The sequence below is a fragment of the Euphorbia lathyris genome, chromosome 4 (genome assembly GCF_963576675.1).
Source record: "Euphorbia lathyris chromosome 4, ddEupLath1.1, whole genome shotgun sequence".
NCBI classification, from domain to species: Eukaryota; Viridiplantae; Streptophyta; class Magnoliopsida; order Malpighiales; family Euphorbiaceae; genus Euphorbia; species Euphorbia lathyris.
Genome location: NC_088913.1, coordinates 57,083,494 through 57,108,704, shown reverse-complemented (window position 1 = coordinate 57,108,704; position 25,211 = coordinate 57,083,494). Strand labels below are relative to the sequence as shown.

Sequence of the window (25,211 nt, the reverse complement as noted above, 5' to 3'; positions counted from 1 at the left end):
GGTGCCCTATTTTTTTATTGAAAAAATAATAATATTTCTTTATTATTATTTTAATAAATTCAGAATAAATATATGTAAATATTTTTCTTCTCTAACGCCTGTTTTGATCTGGTCTTTTTGAACCAGTCATTCTAGTTCCCCATTGATAGCTCCCTATTTTATAGTGTTTTTAGGATTAATTTAGTTTGTTTTAATTAGCTTTTAGTTAAGTTTCTGTATTAATTTGATAGTTTTTAGTTAAAATTAGTATTTTCTATTATTTATGGCATTATCAGTGTTTTCAGGGATTTTAGGGACTATTCGAGCATTTCCGAACCAGAACCAAGCCCTTTGAAGCATTTCCGGACTATTCAGGGACCGTCAGAGCACTTTTGGTATTTATCAGGGACCATTAGAGCACTTTTCGGAAGCCCATGGACCTAAACAGATAAAAGTCGGAGCAAAATCGCCCCAATTAGGACCTGTCTCGTCGAGACAGGCCCTCGTCTCATCGAGACACTCCTTGTCTCGACGAGACGAGGCGGGGAAAGGTGCACCAGCGCCTTCCCCCTTGCTGAAATCGCGGATTTGGGCCCTGAAGCCCATTAAAACATTATGTAAATGTCTTTTTCACCCTTGATGCATTAGGGTTTTCTCCCTAACTCTATAAATAGGGAGCTAATCCTAATCTTTAAGGGGGGAATTCATTCTGCCTCCTTTCACAATGTAGATAATTAATTTTAGTTTTTTTAGATTAGATTTTCAGCTTTCTAGGTTAGATTTATTTCAGTTTTTATTTCTTTTATGAAGAACAATTGATGGGAGAAACACTTCATCTTCTATTTTTGTAATCGGATCAGACAAACGGGTTCTAGATTTCTCTCTTTCCCTTTTATCTTTTACCTTTATATTTAATTGAAGCTTTTTACATTATTCCTATTGTCCTATTGCTATGATTAGTTTGTCTATGAACTGATCCCCATCCAATCTGGGATGTGGATGAAATTGATTGTATGAATATGTATGATTAGGGATCTAGGGCCTTTGATTGATCAGTTTATGCATGCTTAATGCCTTGAAATTGTGAGGAATATGATTATTGCTAGAATGAGACTCGATGACGATCAACTAGCCTCCTTTGTAAATATGGTTGTGCCTAATGCCTATAAACATGACAAAGATAGGATTATAGATAGATAAGAACCTGGCCATGGAATTATCTATGGTGAACCTGTGTAAACCTGACCTCGCTAGAGACCACTAGGAGTGCGGCTTCGTGGCTGGGCTACGGCTTTAGCCTTAGTTGCCAAAGAACCTAATGCTTTGCATGCCCTAAGTTATATGCCTAATCAAGCCGTTAGCTGAATGCATGTGAATAGGTTAGATAAATCTTGATCACATTTGTCTTTTTTATTAGGGCAATTACCGTCAATCACTGGTAAAACATAAATCTGAACTCCTTAAACCATATATAGGATTTAATCAAAGGATTCCTCATCCTAGGTTGTGCCATCCGTTAATCCACCTTCTACCCTATTAATTGTTCACTTTATTTTGTTATGTTATTGCTTTCAATTCATTTAGTTAGCTATTCAAAAACTCAAACCTTTATTCAACCCTCTAAATAATTAGATCAGCCTAGGTAGATTTGCTAATATAACAAATAGTCTTTGTGGTTCGATCTCGTGCTTAACACAATATTACTTGTTGCGATAGGATAAACTTGTCCTATTAACTGCTATATATTTTACGAGCATCACCCACTATTCCTGATTTCTCTTTCTCTTTCTTCTCCACTAAATCAGAGCACAGCAACTCTTTTTTTCCTGTATAAATACCTGTTGTGACTGTCATTTTAAAACACTGAATACAGTACTTCCTTTGTATATTTTCGAAGTTGAGCAGTAAAAGAGCGTAGATAGAAACGAGTTCGTACTGTGCAATACGAATTCGTATTTATGAGTGAGCTGTTTTATCCTGGAGGCGACCAGACTTTTGATCTGCTTGCACTTTTCTGGCAATTCCGTAAACGTATTAAAGAAAAGAAAAAAAACGAATTCTGTTCGATGATTTTCTGTATTTCTCAACTCCGGTTCTAACAATTTCACATTGTCTAATTAGAAATTTATATAGCTTCTCAAATATGTGATAGAATCATTCTAATTTAATCCAATTTTAAACCTCAGAGCAACTTTAGTGGTACTTAAAAAGGACCATCTAGCAAATAAAAAAAATACAAAGTAGGTATCCAACCATTAAACTACAACAAAATCATTGTATCCAGTTTTGGTGAGTATCCGGATTTGGATATTGATCTCATAAGGAGAGGTGGCAATGCACCTTAGGCAAGTGGAACAAGACACATACAAGATGTCACATGGAGAGAGGTGAGTGTCATCCCAAGCATCAAGTAGGGAGTTGTTTTTCTTTTTTTACTTTAAAAGCTCTGAAATAACATAAAAACCAAAACAAATTGCAATAATTTTCAGTTTTTAGTAACAATTTTACTATCTTTAAACTGTGATTCATGAATTATATTTTTATTATTTGTTACTTTTAATTATAAATTTATTCAACAAAAAAAAAATGGATTGCTGAGATTTATTATAAAAATCAGATTTAACTCATTAATAAAATTAATAATATTTATGAAAATAATAAATAGTAAAATTATTTTTAATTAATAATTATTATTCAATAAGATTTAATATTATTACATAATTTAACATTAATAAATATTATTAATGGAAAAGTTTGATTAAAAAAAAAAGTATCCAACCATTAGAGTGAGATTTGAAGAATGGTGTTTTAATATGAAGAGTGTTTTGTAATAGTGTATTTTGGTGAGGTGTCCATGGTTGGAGTATCCAACCATTAGAGATGCTCTCATAAGTAAATTTGTACATGAAAGTTAAGTCCACTTGTACCATAATTTCTACATTATTTTATTTTTTTGAGTTTAATAAAGTGCAATCAGAGTGGAATGAAACCACACTGTTTTATTTTATTTTAATAAATCAATGATTTTTTTAGACAATAAATAAATTGGTGATAAAATGATGGTGTTTTATGAAATTGAATCCCGCTATATCTGTATTTATGGTTGTTTAAATTAAAATTGAGGATATTGGAGATTTTTGAACCAAATCGAATATAAATAAAAAATTTAGAATTTAACAGAATTGTTAACTTTCTCTTTAAAACCGAACCAAATTGTATTATTAACTTTCGCTAAATATAAATTCAGAAATTTTCAAATTCATAATATCAAAATTCATACTATCACTAAAGATTTAGAACGGAATCGAATTATTCATTTAATTTTTATTAAATATAATTCTAAAGATTTTCAAATCAGTGTCCGCTATGGGTACTTTGTTACCATTACTTGGTGTGTTTTCATCATTAAATAATGAAGTATAAAATTAATCCAATAGCGAATACAAATGAAGTATATTAATGATTTGTAAAAAACATCAAGTAAGGCTTATTTATAAAAAAACAAATTAACCTTACTCGTGCTTTATTATATCGTATATATTAATGATTTGCACATGATGAACAAATCCATCGGATTTAAATCTGAAAGCATGATAAGAACCGTGCATATGAACACCACTAATGTATATATATGGAAACATATAAATAAATTGTAGACTGGAAAATCTGAGAAATGATAACTATAAATATGAGAAGTTCAGTTCATCTCTGTTTGTTCAAATGAAGAGCAGAGAGAGACGATGTCTATGTTAAGCTCCTTTCCTTCCTCGCTTTTGCTTCCCTCATCATCATCAAACCCGACCTCTTCCGCCCTTCCTTCTCTATCTCTCTTACGCCGTCGTTTCATTCCATGGCAAAACCACCGCCACCTCCATTTGTTTACTTCTCTTTCCTCCTCATCTAGATGCACACTACGCTGTTGCTCCTCCTCTATGCCTCTTCAACAAATCTCCATTTCCACTTCTCATCAGGTTGATCAGTGATAATTCTTCTCTTCTTTTGTGTTTTTTATGGACGAAATTATGTCCTGCTGTATCAATTTGAACTTGTTTGATTTACTTTACAAATGGTGATTTTCAGTTCCAGGATAGCTTGTTGTGTTCGACGGCATTTTGGGTTTCAAAATCTGTAATTGCGTGGAATGTAGATGTTGGGATCGATGGTTCTTGCTTTTTATATGCTAGTCAGACTGCTTCTTTATCTGTTACTGATGCTGGTGTTCAAGGTTTTCACTCTTCTGCCTATCTTTTTATTTACTTTTTTCCCGAGGAAATTATATTATAACATATATAATTGGAGATAAAATATCCTTTTATGTGTCGACATATGTGAGAGTTAATAAAAGAAATACCAATTTGGAATTTGCTATTTGCAATGCTTTCCTTCACTTAACTACACTTCCATCTTATGCTATAGCTTTGATTATTATTCTCGTTAAATATTCTGGTAAGCATTTATTGAGAGTGGTTGATGAAATCTCCTTGCTAACAGGACATGATGTGAAAACTAACCTTGAGAAATATGATGGAGGACTCCCAGAAAATGTAAGATAAAGAAGTTCTTTGTATAAATATTGAATGCTTATTTTATTTATTTTTGGTTTGTGTGTGGCTATATATGTTGTTATGTATTTAACACGTTGGGGCTTCTTAATGAGTTTCAAGTGGCACCTTCTAATTTATTTGATTCTTTTAACTTCTCTTTGCTAGGTAATTGCAAAATTTCCTCATATTCGGGATTACAGAGCTTTCAAAGTGCCCCCTGGTCTAGATACCAAATCTCTTCTCAAATGCCAATTAGCAGTTGTAGCATTTGGCTGTAAGTACTTCTTGTTTTTAATAATTCATGCTGAGTTACCTTTATCAAATTATATAAATAATCAGGGGGCGGTGATCAGTTTTATAGAAGAAGTCTCGGACTTGCAACTGAACCTGTGCGAGTTCATGAATCAAGAGTTAACATTGCTTGCATAAATGCTAACAAACAGGAATATTTGTGAACTTTCTCCCTTGGACCCTATTTGGTGGTGCTATAATTGGTTTATCTTTCAAAATGAACGTTTTTATTAACTTGCTATTCTGAATAACCGAATGATATTGTACATGCATTTTAGGGTTAGGATTAAAAAATCTAAATCTTCTGTCAAATTTATGGTCAGTTGTTTAATTTTTCAGTCGAAGTGTTGCTGAGCTTGAATTTCTTTGTGCCAGAGCCATCAAATTGCTGGCACTCCATGTATTATATTCATCAAAATTTCGTTTTTGTTATTAAGTAGTGTGAGGTGATAACTTGAACTAAAGTTATCAGGGGCATCTAATTAGTTTGGAGAAATAGGAGTAAGGGGTGCAGGTCTAACCTAAAAGATGAGTAGATATGTGATCAAGAGGTTCAGGTCTAACCAGCATTCCTACGCTGATGCCTATGTTTGAGTCTGTCAGTAAGTCGTATAGAACAATACAAATATGAGGATCCTTTTACATTCTGTTTTTCTAGATTTATAGATGCAGGTGTTGTTATTATGTTCCATGTTTGGCTGTATATATCATGTAAGGGATAGCGAAATTAAACCCACTAATTATCAGGAGGAAAGAGTTGAGAGAGAAGGCACAGTGCAAAGATCAGGATTGTGTTTTTCTTTTACTTTTACAATTTCAAGTGCCAAGAAAATATTGAATTGTTCTTGATATGTAACAGATAATTTTTCAGGGTCTTGGTCGTAAATGTACTTGTTAGATACTAATAATTTAAAATAAAAATAAATGATGCACTTGCAAATTGAGAATTATATCATAAATCCTGAATCTGGGCTACAATTATGTTTCTATGTGCTAAGAGTATATACAATGATTCATGTGTAAAAGGTTTGAGATTCCTTTCGAAGTTTACTTTAGGATTTGGACATTTTTTTTGTCCCCTTTAGCCTACATTTCAATTTTTAACCATAGTTATTAAAGGCGCATGGCGCACTAAGGCGCAAGGGGTCCTGGAGCCATGGCGCATGGCGCATGGCGATGGCGCGCGCCATAGTGAGACAAGGCGCACTTAAAAAAAATAAAAATTATAAAAATATAAAACTAACATAAAACTAAATCATGAAAATATCTTAAGCATAAATAAATTTTAAAATGCAAAATAAACCCCATATTAGAAAACTTTAAAGTTGAATACTAATTCCTAAGTTCTACTCCTAATCAAAACTCTACAAATCCATCACTCCTCATCATCACTATCACACTCCTCATCTAAGGCATCATCAAACTATTGATCATCAAAGTTGAATTCCCTTTGGCTTCTTTGTTTCTGTTGTTTGAATCCGTTTAATGTGTTTTCTTTCTAGTAAACTTCTTCCTCTTTTAATGACTCTGTCTCTTACTCTTCAAATGACTCTGTCTCTTCCTCTTCAAAGAGTCTCTTCGTCTTCTACTTAGTTTAAAACCTATAATCTCTCTCCTTTTTAATACTTTTTGTTAATATAACATGTGTTCCATTCCAGATATATAAAGTAACTACCAAAAAACTGCCCATAACTGCCTCTAACTGCCAAGGCGCGCCTTGGTGCGCCTTTGGCAACTGCATTTGGCGCAAAATGGCGCACCAGGCGCGCGCCATGGCGATTGCGCCTCGCCATGGGGCTGCCATGGCGCCAAGGCCTGCGCCTGGTGCGCCATGCGCCATAGGCGCGCCTTTAATAACTATGTTTTTAACATGTAGATTGATTTACTGACAGATATGCAGTGACATTCTCAATTTATTGTTTCCCTTTGCCATTTTTCTTATCTTGTCAGTCATTCATAAACTATGGAGTGGAGGCTGAGTTATTTATTAAAGTTAGTTAGATCTGTTTTGCGGATACTTAGTTTCAAATTTTACTGTAGGGTTTGGGTTTTCTTGTCCCATCACACCTAGGTTTTAAATTTTACCTGTAGATTGCTTATATGACAGATATTTATTGACATTTTTCCATTTATTGTCTCCCTTTGCCATTTTCTGATAATGTAAGTCATTCATAAGCTGTGTGATGGTATGAGGCTGGTTTTTATTAATGTCAGAGAGACCTTTTTTGTGGATATATTTACCATCTTGTTGTGTTACTTGAATCTACCGCGTCTATTTTCCTGTTTAGTTGTTGCCAACTTTTTATTTTTCTTCTGTTCCATTTAAACAGCTGATGGGAAATGTAGCAATGCTACTGGTCTGCAGTTACCTGGTATTTTGGATGAATTGTTCTCATATGATGGTCCTCTTGGTGCACATTATTGCAAAGATGCTGTGTCACTCTACCTTTGGGCCCCGACTGCTCAAGTTTGTTTAATTTCAGAACAGATTATAGTTTCCTGTGCAGTTCTGTTAACCTGTTTTCTGCTGCACAATCAGCCATAATATTTTCTTTCTTTTTGTTTCAAAGTAGGATGTTCAAGTCTGGATTTATAGGGATCCCTTAAGTAAGAAACCAGATGAAGTTGGTCAGCTCGTGGAGGTTAATGGAGTTTGGAGCATTAAGGGACCAAAAGATTGGGAAGGTTGTTATTATGTGTATGAAGTATCTGTCTACCATCCTAGCACCTTGCGTATTGAACAATGCTATGCGAATGATCCATATGCCAAAGGGTATGCTGGTTGTCTCAGTTTGTTAATTATTCTCTAAAAATAGTTAACTTGCTTACATGCTTAGACAGTGCATAGCATTTGTAAATCATATGTTAATTATATTCGTGAGATGATATGTATCTGATGGTCCTTTCCTTTTCTTTCTCCCACTAGTACAGGCTTTCATCCAATGGCAAGATGACACTATTGGTCAATATCGATTCTGATGCCTTAAAACCTGACGGATGGGATACATTGGCTCATGAAAAACCCAGTTTGAGTTCCGCCTCTGACATAAGTATTTATGAGTTGCATGTAAGAGATTTTAGGTAAAGAATTTTTTTTCTTGTGCCAATCATAGAAAAAGCTTAATAATTTAAGATGATTTGATTAAAGAGACCTGTCCTTTTATTTGCTTATTATTATCTTTTTTATTTGTACCGCATTCTTGTAATTATGTGATTCTAATGTTCTTTGTTGTCAATATAGTGCCAACGATCACACAGTACCTCCTAACTTTCGAGGTGGATATCTGGCTTTCACTTTGGAGGTAGTCCTTTCATCTGACTTTACAATTAGAGTTAATGGTCCTTAGGAGAATTTTTAAGGTTTTCTACTTATTCACTAAAGTTCAACAATTATTGTCAAAATCTGAGATCACAGAAATGCTTGTGTCTCCATTTTGTTTTGTGTTTCTGATTACACTGAATGAAGGATACATTTTTGGTCGCAATGCAATGACGTACAATAATAACACAGTGGATTGCATTATTCAAAATAATGGCTGGTCCATAATTTAGAAGCTATTGTGAGAGATTTTCAAGTGCATGTTACCCTTATTCCTTCTAAATAATAAGCAAAAGTCTTTTGCAGCTATATGGCAGCCATTAGTAGATTCTATCATGGCTGTTACAGGTTTAAAAGCTCCATTATGTGCATAAACATGTACTCGATTGCAGTTTTATAACCGAATAACTTGACTCAAAGCCAATTATCACAAAGATCCTTGAAGACACTCTTTTACTAGTGATGCATATTAGATGTACAGTCTCCTTTCTGTTTTGTTCTGGTTTTGAACTTGATTGACATACATATCATGGAGCTATAAATTGTTATTTTATGCATTAAGTTCATAAATCAGCTGCATTTTCTAAAGTTCAGTTAATTTCTTCAGAAACCTTTCATTTAATGCATTTGGTGAGTTCCTTAAATATCTGCACCATAATGGGTAGGCTGCACATTTACGTAACTGCCTGTTGAGAATCCCATGCACTTAACACATTACAGCAATCACAATTTTTAATCCTGTTTAGTCGCTTGTACATTAAGTGGCTCTTGTATATTCTGTACATAATACTTCTGCGAAACATAAATCAGCTACCACATCCACCTTTTCCTGGATTGGCTTTTTGTGGCACTGTGATTCCTAAGAAATCAAATACAGTAGATATAAGAGGGAATGTGGTGTCTTTTGAGTACTTCCAGTAATTTTTTTGTTATTAGAAATGTCTGTTAAAACAATTCTTTCTTTAACTCTAGTAAGAATATTCTACCTGAAGGATTCTGCTGGTGTACGTCACCTAAAGAAATTATCAAATGCTGGAATTACTCATATCCATCTGCTACCAACCTTTCATTTTGCTGGTGTTGATGACGTGAAGGAGAACTGGATGTCTGTTGGTAGGTATATATCTTGGTTCAAAGTTTAACGATTATATATTACTGTACTCGGGTAAAAAGCACCCATGGTCACTAAAATAGAGGGTATTTCTACCGATGGTCACTAAAGTCGTTTTTGAGACAATAAAGTCACTAAAGTAGACATCTGTGTCAATAAAGTCATTGTGAACCAACTTGAAGGGACATCCACGTGTCTTTCATGTGAATATAAAATTGAAAGGTGAGTTTTTATTTTTATATTTGATTTTTTTAAACCATTTTCCCTTTAACAAGTTCATTATATTCGTAGTCACGGTAATTACTAATTAGGGAATACAATGCAGAAACATATGTGCGAGTGGAGCAAGTTGCCGGATTCAGCCATGGTGACTTTATTGACACATATGTGCTACTTCAGTGACTTTATTGTCTCAAAAACGATATTAATGACCACCTGTACAACTATCCTCTACTTTAGTGACCGCGGTGTTATTGTTGTAGATGTACGATAAAGTAACTCAGGTTGTAAACAGTTTCTGAATTTTAGCAATACGCATATAAGCACTTCTTTGATAACTCTAAAGAACAATAGAGAAATTGGAAAATGTTCTTCTTTATATTATTACTTATTAGCTAAAGGTATTTATACAAGAGGTAAAGACTTAAACAAGGAAAGCTATAATAAATTTACACCTATTGACTATGACTAGTGACAATCATTATTGACTATTTACATCTATTCACGGAGCATAGATATTTACCATGCCCAACTTGTTACAAACATAGTTTACCTGAACCCCATTTAAGGTTTTAATGAAGATATTTCCAAGTTGTCCATTAGCTTTGATATAGGTTGTAGAAAGATGTTCTTTTCTAGATTCTCACGAACAGAATAGAAACCAAAAAATTGTTTGGCTAAACTTCCCTAATCATGCTCGAGGACTTTGTTTCAACCCATATAGAGCGATTGTGGCGACGACAAACTTTGCCATATTCCCAAGAGCAAATGCCATTGAGAACCTGGAATCAACACCACAATAGTCCACTAGAAAATAGTATGCAAATTAACAAAATAGAGTGGAAAGATTGCCAACTTTCCATAACCACAAAGAAATGGAGAAATTCTACTCAAGTCAGAAAAAATTTCACACCTCTCAGAAACTCAAACACAGAAAAAAAAATTGCAGATGCCAAATGCTAGGGTCTGATACCATGTAAAGAACAATAGAGGGATTGGAAAATGTTCTTCTTTATATTATTAGTGATTAGCTCTAGGTATCTATAGTAGAGGTAAAAAGCTAAATAATAAAAGCTAATAAATTTACACCTATTGGCTATGACTATTGACTATTATAATAACAAATATTATCTAATATATGAATACAAATAATAGTAAGATTATATAAAATGAGTTAGCTTGTGAAGCCAGTGAACAGGCTTGAGCTTGATTGAAAGGTGAATAAACTAAGCATGAATCCAATTATGAGCTTGATTTAATCATCATAGAAGTAAATATAAGCAAATAAAACATGAACATCACAATGCTCTTTCAACATGGCTATTTAGCCCTTTTTTAATTGAATAGAAAGATAGTTGCTATTGAAGTTTGGCAAAAAGGTTGTGTTTGTTGTATAACTATTATGATTTTCTTTTCCATGCAATTTGCTCTTGAATGTGAATTACAAGAGAGAATTTGATTAATGGTGACTTTAATCTCCCAAAAGGGAATATATGAGTTCTAAAATCAACTTTATTAAGATTATAATATGCTTACTAAGACTTCAAAAGAAATGTGTATAATATATATATACTCAGATGCTGATATTCAAAATTTTCTCTTTTTGCTGCATAATGCAAAAGCTGTATCATATTTGGTACTGGATATGCTTGATCACTTGCCTCAGTAAATTGCATTATTCTTTCATCCTTTTATGTACGAAATTGGTGCTTTTGCAGACAACACGATGCTAGAAAATTTTCCACCAGATTCAGTTGAACAACAAGCTCAGATCATGTCAATCCAAAATAATGATGGATATAATTGGGGGTATGCTCCAGGATGCTGGTTGGGATTAATATTATTGTAATTTAACATCAATATCTTTTGACTGTGATTTGCCTTATGAAGGTATAATCCTGTTCTATGGGGAATACCTAAAGGAAGTTATTCAAGTACTCCAAATGGTCCTTCCCGTACAATGGATTTCAGAAAGATGGTTCAGGTCTTTGTTTTCTTCTTTTTGGAATTTCTCCACTTTCTAGTGATGAAGAATGGATTTAGTTTTCTTATATATCTTTGCCATGGACCATAATTGTCTAATTTGGGAACCATAAACGACCATCTGAGCTCAAATAGTGCTTGATAATCTTCTTTTTTATCGATTTACTGATGGTAGGCACTTAACCGTATTGGTCTTCGAGTTGTGTTGGATGTTGTCTACAATCATTTACATGGAAATGGGCCATTTGATGAAAATTCTGTTCTTGATAAGGTTTGTTGTTGAGATCACATCCATATATGCTTATCTGAATTCTAATGAGTTTTCAATTTCAAATTTCTTTTGTGAGGAATTATATAAATAACTACTATTCTATGGGCTCATCTCACTTGTAACTTTTTTTTTTTTGTCTAGATTGTTCCAGGTTACTATCTCCGAAGGAACACCGATGGTTTTATTGAAAATAGCACATGTGTAAATAACACTGCTAGTGAACACTATATGGTTCAGCGATTGATCATTGATGATCTTTTAAACTGGGCTATCAATTACAAGGTACTATTTGCTGAGCTCTGCTGTTTATGTATAATGTACGTACTTTGATGCAGTGGCTTTCTTACTTCACGATCTTGAATTTACAGTTGTTCCATATCATAGTTCTTAAAAAAAAATTCTAAATATAATTTTCTTTTGTGTAAATTGTTGGTTTGATGCAGAGCTTATGAAATTCTAGGCTTTTATGTCCCTTTCTTTTCTTTGGATTCAGACTGATGAATTCATAATCTGTAATATTGGTTGATTACTTCTCTCTCTCTCTCTTCTCTTTTCAGGTTGATGGATTCCGCTTTGACCTTATGGGACATATAATGAAAAGTACAATGGTAACGAATTTCTTTAGATCTTTTGGGATTCTCTATACAGTTCTTACACTTATAATTAAATAAAAGCATTTAGAGAATTGAAATGCTAGTCATATCAATATTATAGTTCTTGTCATGTTTAATTATCTGGCCATGTGATTCAACTGGTGGAATTAATCATATATATCTTTTGACTGGCGAATTGGTGCCATAATATGGAACTTCATACCAGTTGTATTTAATGCTTGGAAGCATTGAGGATGGAACTGTCATAATAAATGCATATGAACTATGCAATTCAAGATTTATTGCTTGTGAATAGGTGAAAGCAAAAGGTGCACTCCACAGCCTAACAAAAGAAAGAGAGGACGTTGATGGTCCAAGCATTTATTTGTAAGTCCATGAATTATTTTAAATTTTATTATCTCTTTTCTATAATCGATTATTGTTATTGTTGCTTCTGATGTGCATTTTCATAGCTTGGTTTACATTGTTCTTCGTAGATATGGTGAAGGTTGGGATTTTGGTGAAGTTGCTCAAAATGGTCGTGGGGTTAATGCTTCACAGTTTAATATTTGTGGGACAGGAATTGGAAGGTATTTTTTGGTTGTTTTTAGTGCATTATTTTGTATTCCTCTATGTGTGTGTTTTTGTACTTTCAGAAAGATTTTATGAATGCTGGTGTTCATTTATCATTATTGTGTGGTTCTTTTGAGCGTAGGTGTCTCTGGAACTGACTTCTATATCGTAGAAATCTATGCTTGTTTTGAAAAATATTAGAGGCATCTGCAAAAAAGTTCATGCTGTTTGTTAATAGGACAAATGGTGTTATTGGTTTCTATTTGGGTGTATGCTTGTTGAGCTTTTGTGAAGTCGGTCTTGGAGTATTATCCAGCCTGTGATTGAAACATTTATCTTTATGAGAGTTGATGTTACCATGTACAGATAAGGGTATACTTTCTTGTTTGCAGTTTTCTGTAACGAGAGGATTTATTTATTTGTTTATATTATTTATTTCTATCTTCAATGGTCTATTTTCTATCTTAACAAAATTCTTTATTCTTCATTAAAAGAATCTTGTCCTGAAGACAAATCATTTTCTTGTAAGACAGTTTATTATAGTTATTGATGGGTAATTTTATATGTTCATTTTGTATGAACAAGGAATCATCTTCTCATTCCAGTCGTTTATTGATTGAATTATTTTGTTAAACACATTATCTTCCTGAATTACTTAGAAATCAATTTTCAGTTTTAATGATCGAATTCGGGATGCAATGCTTGGTGGATCTCCATTTGGCCATCCTCTTCAGCAAGGATTTGTGACTGGTCTAATGTTGCAGGTAATTGACAATTTATGCTGCAGCAAGCAAAATATTGTCACATTTGATGCCGAGAGATATGCATTTTTAGCCTTTATTACTAAAAGATTTTATTTATTGTGCTCATTCGAACTAAATCTTGGTTCTATGAAACCCTTCAGATTGAAATTTCTCTAACATCGATGAGTTTTAAACATGTTATAGAAGTCCTCAATTTTCTCCATCACCCCCTCACAAGTCCTCAATGTTAGCTAAATTCAAAGTTAAAGGGCTTCATGGAACAAAATTTATTTGAGAGGCTCAATACTGCAAATTTAATAGTTTAGGGGCTGGACCATCTGTTTTCCCTTTATGTTACTGTGGAACTTTTGAAGACTATATTGCGAACTTCAGCAGTATCTAATTATATTATCTATTCTAGTTTCTTACTTACATGATGAGCATCTGATAGAAAATGGATAATGAGGACGAAGGGCAGTGAGGGAATAAGAACACACACATGGTTAAAGACACAAGAATCCGTTATATCAGGGATTTGTTATGAGTATCAATTAATAGTATATATAGGTGTGGTATAGAGAGGGAAATAATATAGTTTTGGCTTTTGGATCTCTTAGCTCTCGGTTAAGAGAAGGGGGAGGAATCCTTTGGCGGTGCCTCTAGCATACATTGTTGCTTTTGCAACGTTTTCCTTTACCTTATAGTCTTCTGTATTCTGGTTACTCTTTGATACATATTGACATTTATGCGTTTGCAATGTTTTCCTTTACCTTATAGTCTTCTGTATTCTGGTTACTCTTCGATACAATTGATAATCATCAACAAAATAGTTAAGTGATATAGTTGTGGAAGTTTTAAGTACTACTTTTCAAAAAACTAAGGAAAGAATTCTAGTGGTCAGGCTATTTTTGCTTTGGATGAGATGTCTAAAATCGGTAAAATTTGAAAGTTCAGTGATAGGCTAAAACTGAAAGACAGGCACAGAGGTGTGAATCTTTAGTTATTTGGAATTTCGAAATTTTGTTAGTAAAGGTTCAATTTGTACTTGAAGTGTGATGTTTATAAATTCTAAGCTTGTTTCTAGTTTTCAATATTATATATCTGATGCTGATTTTTAAAGGTCCAAATTTGCCCCTATCATTTTTTGGGAAGTGCAGATCTACCCCTACCGTACAAAATGGTAAAAATTTCCAAGCAAGATCAATTTTATCCCTACCTTAAAGGGGCTTGTTTGACATTTATTTGACTGTCATGTCGGACATTCCAAACAAATTTGTTGATTAATTGAAGCAGTTTCATCCATTTTGGCAGGTTTGTTTATAACTGTCTTAGTAACAGTAAACATTTGAGATATTTTGGCAGTTCGATGTGGCAGTCAAAAAACTGTCAAACCAGCCCGTTCAAATTTCCCGTTACCTAGGGGTAAAATTGATATTGCTTGGAAAGTTAGGGGTAAAATTTTACCATTTCATAGGTTAGGGTAAATCTGCACTTCCCCAAAACCGATAAAGACAAGTTTGAATTATCCCATTTTTTAATATCAACACCTTAAAAAAAACTCCAAATTCATCATTTTCTAGAATAAATTATTCCCCTTTCAATGGTACAACTGTGGCGAAAATTAAAGAAAACACAAACTTCTCATATTTTTATGAACTTCTTTTGTTAGCTATGCTGCACGGACACTTCTAGTCAGTAGTGTTTTTACGTTTCATGTGCATGTCCATGTCTATTTTTGTTTGTAGGCTATTTTATAAAGGTTATGTTTTAGAAATAACGTTCCGTGTCCGTGCAAAATAGTTTGTTAGTACTTCTTAAAACAGTTTGCTTAAGACCTATCACCATGTGTTTCTGGTACAATTTTGGTCAATACTTTCTTACTAGTAGTTACTATCTTAATAGGCTATTTGAGTTATGACTTTCTGTTATTTATATCTTTTACACTAGATTATTCAACTCATAATCAACTTCTTAAAAATAGATTCATATAGTTGTGACTGACTAGTCTTTGACAGAAAAAACCAAAACTGCTTCATTATGTAAAATTGCTATATATTGTATATTTATTGTTGTTGCAGTTCTTATGGTCTTGATTATTTCTTTTCTTTTGTAGCCAAATGGTCATGACCATGGTGGAAAAGATGTTGAAGAACTCATGCTTGCTTCAGCAAAAGATCACATCCAGGTTGATCATCTTAGTCCACTGAAATTTTGATTGCTCAATGCTTTCCTTGGATTATCAATTTCATCATTCAGTTTAAAAGGCCTTTGTACTTCTGGTGATATTCCATGGATTATCAGAATAGAAATAGGGAAAAAATAGAACAATTTTGTTTATATACAATATTCAGAACTATTAGTTAAAAATAGGGCATGACAAAAATTTCTCATTACTGATCACTGGAAACCTGTCTATGCTAGCATCAGATGGGATTGGTTAAAATTTCTTTTATAAAAAATCCTGCATTAGTAATTGGAGGTTATTCAGTATCCTAATCTCAATGTGTTGCTTGGCCAATAAGTCGTCCTTCATTCAGACATGTAATGAATGCTGGTCTGGAACTTTGAACGCCCATCCCTGCCTTGGCTTTGCCTAGATACCATCCCAGTTATTTCCATTTGAATGAGGTACTTCGTGTCATCTACTAGGTTATCAAAAATGGTTCAGAACAAACTTGGCTTATGACCAATGTAGTCATCTACATCCGGATGCTATAAAGAAGTTATATTTTTCTTGATTTAGGTTTCGGACAGACGAGCAAAAGTAAGGACATATATCAATCTACTTTGTTTTTGTATGGTAATATAGCATCAAATAATGTAAAGTGTTGCTTTTAAAGCTTTATTTCCTCCCTCTCTCTCTCTCTCTCTCTCTCTCTCTCTCTCTCAGTTTAGAGAGATTGAATTTTAAATTTATCATTTAGCGACAGTTCATACTCCGTATCCATAAAAAATATTTTGGCCAAATGATTAAAATATCCAAACCTTTTGCTTTGGTTTTTCAGTTCTTGGCAAATTCTTAATCTTAAAATATTGGTATTAACTTTCATGTTGATACCACTTTTTTCTCTCATCCAAAAACCTAGAAAATGAACCTAGTTAAACAGGAAGAATCTATTGGATTGCATAATTTTTTCAATTTTTATGGATTACCTCTCATTTCAGATATTGATTTAGCAATTAAGATAAATGAACTATGAGATGTAAGATTACAATTTAAATTTGCATAAGATTACAAGTAATATTGGTGTGAAAGCAATGGTTAAAATATAAATGTACTCAAAGTTTTTTTAATATTCCAGCCTTCTTTTTTTTGTCAATCAACTAAGATTGATAATTAGTCAAACATTTATGCTTGAATTGATAAATTAAAACTGTCGGAAAATGAATGTTCTCAAAATGAATATTCAGTGATTAGGTTAGTATTTATTTTTAGCCCTTATTAATGTTGGTATATATGTTATTTTTCTTCATTCTCCTTTGAATTTCACTACCGTCAATCAGCTGATTGTAAATTATAGGTTCTGTTTAAGCATATTGAACTACTTCATTTTGGTCCAGGTTGGGATGGCTGCAAATTTAAGGGATTATGTGCTAACCAATAGTGAAGGGAAAGAGGTATATGTTGTATGTTGACGTCAAAATTTTCAAAAAAAAAACTATGGGGATTCATATAAATGTTAGCATGATGCTTAGTTTGCTTATCCAGGCTATCAAAATTGGTATATATATATATATCTGTGTGTGTGTGTCAGTTTTATGTATTTATTGTTTCATGGATTAGGATTCTTGTGAAGATATCAATATTTTGTTTGTGTATCATGCTTTTGGAATGTTATTTGTGTTAACAAGCCATGCTTAATTTTACTTCTGGATTGGTAGAGGTTTTTCTTGTAGCTTGCAATCAATATTTTCATCTATTATTCATTCAGGGATGAGACTCAAATATTCAGTAATATATAAAGAGCCACTTATTATTTGTTGGGAAAAAAAAATATTAAGCCCCTGTACTTTGTCAATTTGACCCCTATACTTCAGTTTTGACACATTTGACCTTTGACCTTTGTACTTTGCACAATTTGTCATTTAGGCTCCTCTACTTCAATGTTGGTATATTTGTTCCCTATATTTTAAATCTTCTGAAAATCCTAGCCCTTGATTGACGATTCCCATATCCAAACAGTGTTATACAATTGGAGGATACAACACTGACCAAATGCCTTTAAACAATGCATGTGATGTACTGCCAACAGAACAGAACTATCGATTAATGGTCAAGTCTTGTGAAAATTAAAGTACAGGAGTCAATTGAACCAAAATTGAAGTCCGCAGACCAAATTTTATCTTTTGTCTTCAACATATATATATAATGCACAGGCATCATTATGCATAATATATACTTAAATGTACATTCAAAAGCAGAGAAGTTTATATTCTTCTTTCTGACATATTATTGATTATGTAGTATCTTTCTACCTTACAAAGTGTTTGTTGAATTGATATTTTTGGTATTCATCCATTAACTCCATATTTTGGTATACCGCTTTTCTTAGGTTAAAGGATCAGAAATTTTGACTTATGGTGGAGCACCTGTTGCATACACTTTATGTCCTGCAGAAACAGTAAGGAGCATCTTAATTGGTATTTTTTGGTTGTGTTCCTTGTCAATTTGAAATAACTGCCATTTTTTTTTTGTTGAAATTGATGTTTCATATACGAGTACACATTTCTTCTGTGCTGATTTTTCGAGCCAGGGGTCGAATTTATATAGGGAAGCTACGGTAGAGTTCAGTCGTATATATGTCCTTTAGAGGAAAGGCAGCTGTTTCTGTGTTGATAAACGGTCAATTGAAAAAAACCTATCTAAAATTCTTTGCTTAAAGTCAATAAATCCTTGTATCACATAATTACATTTAAATTGGTCTATGGGCCTTCTGTTGCTTTGAAGTTGATGATTACATGAAATTACTTGAGCAGAAGTCCTCAAGTTTTTTCTATTCCGATTACAGTGCTATTTAAGTGACTTGTGTTCTGGACACAAAGGTATTAAGCAGTGTAGACCTGGAGATTGGTATGTGTTTTGTGTTTTCCTGTTTAGGTGTGTAAAATGCAAGAGAGAATGAAGAGAATATGTTGTTTTTAGATTGAACAGTGCAGTGAGTATATCTACAAATACAAGATTCCTCCTATAATATCTGTGCTACAAATCTGTACATTCCTTAACAAGGTGTACTAGGTTCATGATGAAAAATTCTGAAGATCCTCGCTAAAATGCACTATTCCACCTCACTTGCAACTCATTTGTCATATATACAGTTTCTTTCAAAATGTTTGGCTTTGAGTCTGAATCATGCTATAGTGTGTACTATCAATGCTGCCTTATTCAGAATTCTTCTGTTATGTGATTGATGCTCACCATTATTGCAAACATCTCAACGTTATCCATGTATGACCATCAAATGTATGACTTCCTAAACATAGATTACACGCACAGATAAGAATGGTGTATCTTGTACTGATTAATGTTTTTGGTTGTTTTTCCAGATCAATTATGTTTCCGCACATGACAATGAGACCCTTTTTGACGTTGTAAGCGTGAAGGTATGGTCCATATATTCTTAACTGTAATCTAAAACAGGAAAGATTTAAAAAGGTGCCTTGTGGTTTCGCGATTTGACAGTTAAGGGACAAAGCTGTTCTTTTTTCTTTTCTAAGTGGTACCTTGACTTTTTAAATCCTTTAAATATTGTTAATTCAAAATTAATTTAATGTCGAATAGTATTCATAAAACTCAAAATTCTTATCTAATGATTTTATTATTAAAATCCATTATCTCCAAAATCCACTGGTATTTGTGGTTCAAAAAAATCTAATGACGGAGGAAACCATGAATACCAATTTGACAAAAAAAAAGCCCCTTAAATGTTGAAGTGCCAAACCAAATATTACTTTTTAAAAGCCTTTCCTATAAAGTATCACTTTTAAATATATTCCATATGAAACCTCTGCTCTCGTAGTAAGGTGATGTATAGTAAGACAGGTGTTTAACTCGAGTCTAACTCGCCCACTGCTTGTAGACTCCAATGGGAATTTCTGTGGATGAGAGATGCAGATTAAATCATTTGGCTACGAGTATAATAGCACTGTCCCAGGTGAGTGTGTTTCTTCAATTAATTATGAACATATTAGAGCATTTTCTACATGGTTCTTTTCTTTTGGATGATGTCCTTGAACACTGTTCAGAAGATTCTTTCTCCCGCGGATTTTTAGGACGCATATACACACCTCGGACCTTGCAATTTTTATATTCTTGTCTCCTATATTATCAGTCCAATGACTAGTTTGAGCCAAACCTGAACTGTGTCCTTTAGCCTACCTAAGTCAAAACCCATATCTTTTGGATCATGGATCGTATGTGATTGTCTCCCCCATTTTTTTCTGCAAAGGGAATAATGGACGATCAATAAAACATGCAAGCTACACTCACCAATATTGAACTCCCGGAAAATTGGGAGTTCTGTTCTTTGGTTTTGAGAACTGTTTGAAAATCAAAATAGTGGAAGTAGCAGCAACACAATCCCGGTGGATTGTGTTGCTGCTGCTTCCACTATCTTGATTTTGTGGGCGCTACTTCCACTATTTTGGATTTTATTTTAGTGCGTGATGCTGGTCCACTCTTTGGGATTTTAACTTTGTGGGGCTGCCGACGTGCCGACGCGTGGAAGCTCCGTTTTGGCGAGGCTTGTTGTTCAGCTGTCGTCTCGACATTCCCTATCTGCCTGTGAGATCTGTTCTTCTAGGTTGTGTTTCCCAGATTACATTTTATATCCTAAAGAACCTTGGTTTCTTTGAGTGATATTGTTTTGAGACTATGTTTGAGCATAGATGCTATATTTTGAGTTTCTGCCTTTGTTGTTCAGTTCCGGAGAAACAGTGAGTAGTTACCGGGGAGGAACTGACATGTACTGCAAGTTACCCAACTTGCAGCAAGCTGAGCATGATTAATATCTATGCTCCAACTTGGGGCGAGTGTAATAAATGTATAGCATGCTTGTTGACTATAGGCTGCTACAAGACAACTATAGGTGGCTAGTAGGGCTACTATATTTCCTTGATCTAATGAGTGATTTTTGGAATGTCTTGTATGTATGTGTATTACTCTTCTTAAGTAAATTATATTATGTAGTCTCTCAGCTTACATGGTATCCCATGGATTTCTCTCTATTTCCATGGTCTAATTTATAAATATAAATTTATATATATATATCTTCTTTTTGAATAAAGATCATTTTATATATATATATATATATATATATATATATATCTTCATTTTGAATAAAGATCATTTGTTTTACTAGCTGAATTGATGTATTTGAAATTTTGTTGATTTGCTTAGAAAAATAATAGTTAAGAACTGAGCTCTCTTTTGTTTGAAATGGTTAACCAAACTAATGTAAGGTTTGCAGCTAATCACTTTACCGCTTACAATATTCAACTTGTCATTTATTTAAAAAAAAAATTAAAATAGTTGACTCTGTTGGTTATCTAACTTTACTGGGTATTTTTTTTCCTATGGTTTAAGGGTATACCATTTTTCCACGCTGGTGATGAGATGTTACGCTCAAAATCTCTTGATCGTGATTCATACAACTCTGGTGATTGGTTCAACAGGTCTAAGTGTTCCTATATAATTAACCTGTTCATGAGCTTTGATTGATTATTACTGTCTGAAGGACCCATAACTTCATTATTAATATTCCCAGTTCTCATACTTGTTATGATTCCTATCTATTGATAATTTCAGGCTAGATTTCTCTTACAATTCTAACAACTGGGCCGTTGGCCTTCCTCCAAAAGCAAAAAATGAGGATAATTGGCCGTTGTAAGCATATATACCTTCCCTACATCATTGTTCATTTTTTTCATGTGCATTATTTCCCTTGAGACATTACTGTTTTACATACACAAAGGCAAACATACCTCCATTATATTTTTTTTGTTTTGGCTGATCCTTAGAATATTTTATGTGACATCTCAATGGCTGATTAGAGAGCTTCCATCCCTTTTCATTGTTATCCCCACAGAATAAAACCAAGATTGGCAGATCCATCCTTCAAGCCTCAAAAGCAACACATCCTTGCCGCTGTTGATAATTTTCTAGATGTTTTACAGATTCGATATTCTTCACCACTTTTCCGTTTGACAACAGCTAATTCTATCCAGGTGAGGGCCAAAAATCATTCTTGTGCATGTTGAAAGTGTCGTTTTTGGGTAATAAACTTGTGTTGGAAAATTGAGAAATGACTTCCTTAATGTCTTCTCAATTTTGCGGAAACTTTGGGATAGAGGATCCTGGTATTCGAACCAGGATCACCCCACCTCTTTTCTGGTGTAAGGATTTCTTTCTAGTTCACTGCAAAGTTCATTTCTGCTATATTCTTTTGGACTTTCTGTTGTTATATTTGAAAATTTCTTATGAGTTGATCAGTATCGCTCAGTTACCTGAATGGATAATAGTTTAAGCTTAACATATTTGTTTATATGCTTCTTTGCAATATTTATATTATTCGATTATCTTAGAAAAATTTCAGTTTGTTGAGACCCAATCAGTTTTATTTTAATTTTTCCCTTCCTAATTATCACCATACTTGGGTTTGGATGTTTGAGCCATCCACCTGTTTCTGGCTCTTACTGGGACTGGAAAGCATGCTGTCTCTTCCTCCAACCGAATATCTTTCTTTAGGTTGTGGTGTGATAATGACAAGATTAACTTTGTTGTTTTCTCTTCATTTTTGGTGCTCCCTGCTTTCAGTGCTATGCTTGTTGATTGGTTTTGTTCTCCACCTGCCAAAATATCACATTCTGTAAATATAACTTTGAGATTTGCATTGCATCTTCTCTTCTTTCTGGTTTTTCATTTTGAACATTTTTACATGTTTAATATATTCCTTTACTTGAATATGACATGACAACAAATCGCTAACTTTGGGACATGGCATTCAGGAAAGGGTACGATTCCATAACACTGGACCTTCGTGGGTCCCTGGTGTAATAGCATTGAGCCTTGAAGATGGTCATGCAGGTTTCCCAGGGTTAACCCAACTCGATCAGAAGTGAGTGCAAAAAAAAAAAAATTTACTGTATTTTTACTTGTAAAAATCAATTATATATAGAGCTTGAATTCAATTCTAACTTGGTGGTTTTTTCAGCTACTCATACATTGTGGTTGTCTTTAACACTTGTCCATATGAGGTATCATTTGCCAGTCCTGCATTGCGGGGAAGAAGACTTCAGCTACATCCTGTGCAGGTAATCATTTAGAATAATTACTCCTTATCTAAGTTTTTAAAGATGTACTTTCTAATATCCATTTGATGGTTGTCATCATAGATGTTAATGGGAAAGTGGCAGTTTATCTCACATACTCGCCAATCCAGATGGAAAAAGTTTGATATTTGGTTTTTGTAACTTGGTACAATTTGGCATTTTGGCTTCTCAACTTCAATTTTTTCACAAGATTTTGAGTATTGACAAAACGTTCTGCTAACAGAACAGTCTATCAAGGGTCAGAGTTTGCAAAATATTGAAGTATAGGGGTAAATGTGCCAAGAATGAAGGGCAGGAGTGGAAATGACAAATTGTGCCAACCAAGTACATGGTTGAAATGTGCCAAAATTGGAATAAAAATATCAAAACGATAATATGATATTGTGTCAAGTACATCTTTATCCGAAAATTGAGCAAGTTTACTTCGGAAAGTGGGCAACTCCTTTTCTCTGGCCTAGCAGAGTTGTTTTTTGACTCCTTAATTGCTCTCTATTCGGAAAGCAGGAAAGTCCGTCTTCGTGTCTATTGGATCCTATCTTCTTGGCACCCGTCTTTCAAGGAATTTAACATATCCATATATTTCTTTGGTATCCAATACCTGCACCAGCAACACCATTCATTCTTACACATGCACAAGCAATTGAATTGAAGTTGAAGTTTGTAACCTCTCTCTCTCTCTCTTTGTAGGTAAAGTCAACGGATAAAGTAGTGAAGAAGTCAACATATGAAGCATCATCAGGGAATTTTATTGTGCCCCAAACAACAACATCTGTGTTTGTTGAGCACAGAATGTCTGCTTGTGTTTGAATAAATGGTACAGCTTCAAAGCTATTTCTTTCTTACACTTGAATAAAATCTCATAACATTGAAACTGCTATCTTGCAATGCAGGTTCATTATCTTCTATTTCACAGTTCAAATAAAAATTCAACCATCAATTTTCACAGTTACCAGTACCAGTTATGAAAGAGTAGTTACTTTCAAGGAAGTTGATTCCCAAATGTAATATCGGACTTCTAATTGAATGATGATTAGAACATAAGATTCAAGACTGCAAAGTTCTTGTATTGTTAGATAATAAGGTAGATTCTGTTTTTTTTTTCTTTTTTTGCTAATGATAAATAATATAACACATTTTTTTAATTCTCTGCCATATTTTTGTTCTTTCTTTTTATAACGGTGGTCCATAAAAAAATTTACAAATGATATGAGGGCTTCCATTGATTTTATAGGATTTCCCCTCCAATTTTTATTGGTGAAACTTATCAAGTTTGGGCTGTCAAGATGAAAGCTCACCTAAGAGGTGTAGGATTATGAGAGTGATTGAAATTCAACCTCTAGTAAATAATCCAACACTAGTGGAAAGGTACTCTTACACAACCTCTTTTGATGTAGTTTTAGCTTCAAAACTCGCGCAATCAATAAATTTACCGAGCTCCATGTGTCTTGTGCACTAGAAAATTGTTAATATCAATGGAAATTATCAAGGTCTCATTTCCTAGCTAGCGGTAGGAATAGCCAGTGCAAGCTTCCCCTCTTCCCTCTTTCGCTCTTTTATTTGAAGAAGGACCAGATGATGAATGTATTCTTTGGCTAGTGACATTTATTTCACCTTGGTAAGTTGAGCAGACTCGTGATTTCTCGAGTTGTGTTGTTTATCTTTATGCTACAGTAACCTCATCCTTGGTCTTGGCCCTTGACTAAGAAGGTGTTTGACTTCTCAATTAAAATGATTCTATTTTTTTTTTTTGTTGGGTGCTCCCTTTTTTTTTTTTTTTTATGAAACCCAGAAAGCTCTTTTTTAACAAGCCCCTTGATAACAAGTTTTTTGAATTGCCTCGTATTTCTTTGTTCAAGTTCTCTCTCTGTTGCCTTGGATTTTTGCAGCTCGAACCTCTATGTAATACACGCCTGCCTTGCGCCTTCATTGATGATTCTTCTTCATTGTTGATTGTTTTCTCCTGAGAAGCTTTGACCTACAGCAATCTGAACTTGAGTTCCTTTCATTTTCTGTAACATAGTGAGTAGGTATCACATTTGAGTATGTTGTAAAGTTTCAGGTTGTTTCGGGCCTCTCAGTAGCGTCATCGTCGAGATTATGAATTTCGAGGTCTTATTCATCATTGTTTAAGATTCTTTCCTCTCCTCTCGGTGTTGAATCTATTACATTTCTCGGGTCCTCAAATTGAGAAATGGATTTATTTCAACTAGCGCCTTTAGACATTGATAGCTCATGCTCTTGGAAGGTGTTTTCAGTTG

The 25,211-nt window shown here is 33.8% G+C and overlaps 1 protein-coding gene and 1 long non-coding RNA gene across 3 annotated transcripts; both read left to right on the top strand.

Moving 5' to 3' along the window:
* Positions 1-3,569: 3,569 nt before the first annotated feature.
* Positions 3,570-24,374, top strand: LOC136226233 (pullulanase 1, chloroplastic). Of its 2 annotated transcripts, XR_010687651.1 has the most exons (30): positions 3,570-3,950; positions 4,060-4,204; positions 4,471-4,523; positions 4,689-4,797; positions 7,145-7,281; positions 7,388-7,587; positions 7,746-7,895; positions 8,056-8,116; positions 9,126-9,246; positions 11,182-11,272; positions 11,354-11,447; positions 11,622-11,717; positions 11,859-11,999; positions 12,275-12,325; positions 12,627-12,697; positions 12,808-12,900; positions 13,557-13,647; positions 15,740-15,811; positions 17,188-17,244; positions 18,180-18,248; positions 19,171-19,227; positions 19,704-19,778; positions 21,209-21,297; positions 21,431-21,508; positions 21,711-21,849; positions 22,630-22,739; positions 22,836-22,935; positions 23,641-23,767; positions 23,844-24,034; positions 24,185-24,374. XR_010687651.1 is itself a non-coding variant. In XM_066014594.1 (29 exons), the coding sequence occupies exons 1-28, from the start codon at positions 3,720-3,722 to the stop codon at positions 23,758-23,760; spliced, it is 2,901 nt and encodes a 966-aa protein (XP_065870666.1). In that variant the 5' UTR covers positions 3,570-3,719; the 3' UTR covers positions 23,761-23,767; positions 23,844-24,095. The 2 variants fall into 2 exon arrangements, 1 of the variants encoding a protein (XP_065870666.1); XM_066014594.1 differs by lacking the exon at positions 24,185-24,374 and having other exon boundaries at positions 23,844-24,095.
* On the top strand, positions 9,278-9,801 carry LOC136227876 (uncharacterized). The gene is made up of 2 exons (XR_010688317.1): positions 9,278-9,466; positions 9,570-9,801. It is a non-coding gene; the product is annotated as an uncharacterized lncRNA (long non-coding RNA).
* Positions 24,375-25,211: the final 837 nt, after the last annotated feature.